Here is a 6,122-nt window from a genome sequence, read left to right as displayed (position 1 = left end):
AAACAAAATGGTGCTGACTTGAACGCCTAGTCGCAACGTCTGTATTAAAGGACTGTTATTTATTTTATTATGGAACAGAAGCTGTAGCATTTATTATCGAATAATTAAATTATCTTCGTATTGAATTGTCTAAGGTATGTACTACCGAATTTATTGCAAAAGATACAGGGTTACATGTGGCTGCTTAGCGTGAATTTGATGACCCTGGGGCATTCAGTTTGTTGCATCGCGGATGGAACGCTGCTCCTCATGGTCGTGCTCCTTCGAATGGGTTCGCTCGTCAACAGGCGTTTCAGATGAGATAGGAAATGTCGGCTGAGCAAGCAGTAGAGGATAAAATTGACTGAACTCGATATTGTGTTCAGAAGAGTCGCGTACATGCGAAACCTGTACAAAACAAGTACGTAACTACTATTGTCAGTGGTGAATTAGAATTTCATTAAATGTTCCTCCCGCCTACATGTGAAATGTTAAAATGTTGTTGGAACAGTATTTAACTGTCAATTACACTCTGTACGAAAGAGCAGAAAAATTCTTACAATACTTTTGCATTTGTATTTGAAAAGATTCCAAGGCTTGTTATATAACATATTACTCTAAAATATGAATAGCATATTTTATTAAAAAAATAGTTATCTACTCTTGGTTGATAATACATAAAAGTGACAAGTATGTGTGTAGACGCTATGTTCACTAATTTCTATGTGAAATGGTTTTGCATTAAGATAGTAAATGAGTATAGTAAGGTCGTCGCCAGATATATTGGCCGGTGAATTCGTTTTCGCGAGCAGCGATCGAGGAGAAATCCACCACCACCACCTGACGATCGTGGATTTGTCAGTTGCATGGCCCCCGAAGGGTATGATGGGCTAACGTGAACGCTGCTCGGCTCCGCTTGTAACGTAGCTGTGTGGCTGTTGTTTACTCTTAACGTAATAGTTGCGTGCGTTACAAAGCTATGCGGAGACCAATACGAGTTGAAGCTATCGAGAAAGAATCAATGTTCTGACCAATAAAGCTCCTGAATTTTTTCCGACCTAACGCACACCTATTCCGATGTATGTACTTCTACGCTAAGAACTCGGTTTGGCCTACACGTCAGGAGCTCGGCGCTATCCCCACCACTTCTGACTCGCTCTTGTTCTGCGAAGGCGAGATGGAAAGAGAGCGAGTCAGAAAACGTTGAGAAAAGGAGCACCGAAGCAGGCAAACTGTGTGGTGGGAGAATACCCCTCACGAAACTCACCGGCCAATATATCTGGCTTCGACTTAGTTTTATATACATAAGTAATAGTAATTATAATTCCTATGTAAAGTAGAACGATACTCTGTAAACTCGCTATTTACTCGCTATGTCGTGTTTAAATATAATTTTGCAACAGTGCGAGATAGAACAAAACTTTAAATATCGTACTACCAAAAGAAAAATAAAGTTATAACATAAAAAAACGGGATAACTTTAAGAGCTGATTTCACTCGTTCGGAGTGAATTTCCGGAGAAAAAAATCAATATGCTCCAAGTTCACACGAAGTTTCGTTAAAATCAGAATTTATGGGTTATACACATTTTTTTATAAGTCGATGCTTTGTTTTGCACATGTCCATTTTAGTTGTCAATAAAAAGACGATACTCACGTTTCCATGTAGTGTTCCGAGATCTTGGATGCATCTCCCCCATAAAGAAGAGATAAGGCGCTGCGTCGTGATGCCAAATGAGTTGGCACCTCGCCCACGATGAACACAAATACGATGCCAACTAGCATGACAGTCATCCGTGCTTGATCCTGAACAAAGACATTGGTATTCTGTAAAATAGACCGTCTCAGAGATAAGCGAAACTTACGCGCCTTTTGAAATGAGGCGTTTCAAAGTTCACTCATTTATACGATACTCCTTCTTTCTTGCTTGCTCGAGATTACACAATTCCAGGGAACATAGTTGAAGAAGATACAATGCATAAAGTTTCACAAAGTGCGGAATAAGAAATAATATCGTTAATTATATTATCAGGAGATTGTAGACGGGGGCCTCCATGATGGAAGATCAGAATCATCGATGGTACCTTATATGTAAGTAAAAATGAACGAAGGTAATCCTTGGTGAACATGTAATTGCGCAGTCTTTGCTCTCTGTATACAGCCACATTGAATTCCAGCATCAACGCAACCAAAAATTCGGGGGCCACGTTTACCATAATCTTTCGCAATAATTTTAAACAGGGATCGAAAAAGTTCTGGAACTCTTAATTTGAAAAAAAATTCTGTTAGAACTTATATGTTTCGTTTAAGAAAATATCTGTTCCTGTGGAATTTTTAGTAAATGTTTACTTTGGGGAAGGATTTTCTGATTTCAATGACCTTGATATATGTTGTCAAGGTCATCATTCTGAACAACTTTCCCTCTAAACTTTTTGGCGCTCGGCTTTGGTTTAGGACAGCGAAGTCCAGGCGGGCGGCCCGAGAACCTAGCATCTATAACGTCTTCTACGTGCTGCGTGGAAGGGGGTGCTCGCAGCCAACCAAGCGGCGGGCATGCAACGGATAGGGAAAACACTAGTACAGTATTTCCTCGTTACGGGCTCGGTTTGGTGTACACGATACGGACTTTTCGCTATCCCCACCACTTCTGTCTCACTCTTGTCCGGCGAAGGCGAGAGCGAGATGGAACGAGAGCGAGCGAGAAGCACTGAAAGCGAGCGAGGACGGTACGAGACAGACGACGCGTTGATGTTTTGTCTCGCTCTGTCTTTCGGACGCTTGACACTCTGTCCTTTGCGTGCGCGACGGGCGTGCGCGATGGTCGCAAGCGCTTACAGTGAGCCAGGCTTGCGTCAAGATATTGTGAAGCGGTTTTCGTGCTCACGATAAGCGCTTGCGACCACCGCGCACGTTCGCTGCGCACGCAGTGTTCCATTTCGTTCCCCCCTTCGGCCAGAAAGAAGCGAGAAACGAACACTCGCAATTAGGGCTCTGTTCACGATACGGGCTCAACGCCGGTCCCGACCAGCGAGCCGCTAACGAAGGAACACTGTAATGTGCGTGTAGGCTCGTACCCTTAAGGTCTGCGCACACATACCCGTTCCGTGTCAGTTCCGTATCCGTCGTGCCAGTGGTAAGAAGAAGAGGGGCGTAGAGGGTCTCTTCTTCTTACCACTGGCACGACGGATATGGAACTGACACGGAACGGATATGTGTGCGCAGACCTTTAAGGTGAAATTCCACGGCGCGTGGCTCGCCGACTCGCGCTCACCAAGCCATCTCGCCGAACCTGGGCGAGCCGAGCCGACTCGCCGAGCACGCGCCTTGGAACTTCACCTTTAGGGCTTAAGGGCACTCTATTAGAGTTTTCCCTATCCGTGGCAGGCCCGCCGCTTCATTGGCTTCGAGCCCCCCCCCCCCCCCCCACGCAGCACGTAGAAGACACTATGGATGCTAGCGCCCTCGGACCGCCCACCTGGACTTCGCTGGTTTGGGAGATATTCGCAGAAAACTTCACTTGACACTAAAACTACTGACGGTTTCACAGCCGACGGTATTAGTATTAGTTGGGGCTAGGTCAGTGATGGGGGCGCACGCCCAACCGTCCTAATCTAGCCCAACCAATACTAATACCGTCAGCTGTGAAACAGTCCACGGCGACGAGAAGATGATTGTGTTAATAACGTCTATATAGGCACATTTCAATGTACAACTATGCCAAGTTTTTTGCGAATATCTCGTAAGCCAAACCTGAGCGCCAAAAAATGTAGAGGGAGATGTTGTTCAGAATGATGACCTTGACAACATATGTGAAGCTCAAAGTCATCGGAGAATCCTCCCCTAAAGTAAACATTTCCCGAATTTTTATTGAAAGAAATGTTACCCTTAGGAACTTCTTTAGAAAGTGTTCTCATTGAACAGATATTTTAGAACCTATATAATAAAAGTTCCATGGATACAGTTATATTAGAACATTTATTAAAGAAGCATCCGTAAGATAAAGAAAAGTACTAAACTATTAGGTACTAGTTATATTTAACAATATAATATCATATTCTTCGTGTTTATTTAATAAAAGGTGCGAAAATCATAACATAATTAATTAATAGTTTCATAAGAAGTATTGAACAGAAAAGAGAACTTGTCAAGAATAATACCTGAATAACATTTTTTTATAACTCATATGAACCACAAAATACATAAAAATTCTATAATATCTGCGTAGAAATTATCTACGTACGTAAATATTACAAATAAATAACACATTCAGAATATCAATTTCAGTGTAATAATTATTTTTAATATTGATGAACAAAATATCTATTCCTCTTATAAAGAAACTAGCGTCCCCGACTCGGCTTCGCCCGAAATATTTGCGTGACTGATTCATAATCGGTAATCTGCAATCTGTAAATTCGAGAGCCCTCGGCCACTTATTTCCGCCGCGGTGCTATTTCGCAAGCGAGAAGCGCTCGCCCTGTCGCCGCCTGGCGGTCGCCTCGCGAACTACTATTACTTAAAAATCATTATTTTAAAAAAATAAAAACGTTAGAACCTTCCTCTCGCCAAGACGAACAAAGTGATGTAAAACACCTGTGGGCACAGTTCATATTTACTGAGAAACCGCATTTCAAAGTATGCAACTTCAATTTTATATAATAGTATAGATTTTTATTTTTATATTTTATATGTTCCATTCCAACTAGAACTTTTATTTTCAAAAACTTTTGCTTTATCAGTTCTCATGGGAACTAAACTATAATGCGAGCAAATTTTTTAACAAGTTCCACGGTCCATGTTTCAAATAGAACCTATTGAAAATTTCCAGATTATTCTATTTCAGAATTATCCTTTAAACATTGGTTTGATATTTCTTCTCTTTCACCAGACTACTTACAATTAGATATGCACAATGTACATCCCTCGATCTGTAAGCTTCTGAACAATACCACTGTCACTATGAATACTACCACAAAATATTGTGAGATTTTTCTGTTCTGTTAGATAATTTGAAATTCGAGATAGATTTAAATTCAGTAAAGGAGAATTCCTGTTGTGATTAAAAACATATTTGAAATGAAAATTTGAACAAGTTGACTGATTCATAATCGTTCTTCGAAACGAAATGATTAAAACATCACTAATGCTACTACTGTTATCCATTTAGTTAGATAGCAATTGAAGGTGCATTTATATTCAATAAAACGGAGTTCTTGCCGCTAACAGTAATACATTTGCAATAAAAATGTTAACACTTTGACTGCCACGGGGATGACTACTAATTGGCACACCGATTTACAATCATTCCCCAAAGCAAAGTCGTCAAAATATTACCCTCGTTAAAAATAACGTGAAATATTAAATGCATCACTCGTATGATGAAGTATTCGTATTTTTTCATAGTACAAACTACGGTTTGTCGGCTTTTAGAAACCTGGCTTAAAATCCAGTTTTAGTTATAAATTTGTAAAATTCGAAAACCGAATTTTAGGTAGACTTGTCGAAGAACTGGGACCTCACCGATTTCGAAGAGCTTCAGATATGTTGTCATGATCATTATTCTGAACAACATTTCCCTTTAAACTTTTTGGCGGTCGCCCTTAGTTTCAGAGATATTGAGGAAAAACTTTTGCTACTACTACATTGAATTTTGCATATATATGTACGCCACCGTGGCAGCGTATGCGTCAGTGCGGGTCGGCCGCTTGTTTACTGTTTCTTCATACACCTCGCTGTGACCGGCAGACAACGTATATACCGGGTAAACTAAACGGTTCAATTACAACGGTTTAATTTATTCCAACGCAACGCATTCCACTTTCCAACTTGTCCCGGGTATTAGTTTGGTTTGGGTTAGAATAGGGTGGGGGGCGCGCACCCGCTTGCGGGCGCGTAACGCATGGTAGCGAACCGATCTGAATTTAGAGATTTCCACCAAAAATTTTTTTGCAATATATAATCATATAATAGTGAGAACCTCATGTCTTTGCAGTGTGACGCGATTGTACGCAGCTGCTGACTGTTGGTGCCGCGCGGGATTTATATATATCGTTATATCTTCTATAATTATTTATTAATCAGTATGAAAATTGGTGAAAAACTTCCTTGTATATTAAGAAAAAACTTTGTCGCTGCAAGTTATAT

At 40.8% G+C, this 6,122-nt stretch overlaps 1 protein-coding gene across 1 annotated transcript in view; it reads right to left on the bottom strand.

The window, feature by feature from the left end:
* Positions 1–170: 170 nt before the first annotated feature.
* Positions 171–6,122, bottom strand: part of LOC143377911 (FMRFamide receptor) — a 41,028-nt gene continuing 35,076 nt past the window's right edge. Inside the window, exons 7-8 of the mRNA XM_076829720.1 lie at positions 1,636–1,784; positions 171–387 (exon numbers count right to left, since the gene is read on the bottom strand). Coding sequence (XP_076685835.1) covers positions 171–387; positions 1,636–1,784 — 366 coding nt within the window. The remainder of the gene's footprint in view (positions 388–1,635; positions 1,785–6,122) is intronic.

The sequence above is a fragment of the Andrena cerasifolii genome, chromosome 16, assembly GCF_050908995.1.
Source record: "Andrena cerasifolii isolate SP2316 chromosome 16, iyAndCera1_principal, whole genome shotgun sequence".
NCBI lineage: Eukaryota > Metazoa > Arthropoda > Insecta > Hymenoptera > Andrenidae > Andrena > Andrena cerasifolii.
The sequence above is the reverse complement of the archived record's forward strand: the minus strand, read 5'-3'. Positions and strand labels throughout refer to the sequence as shown.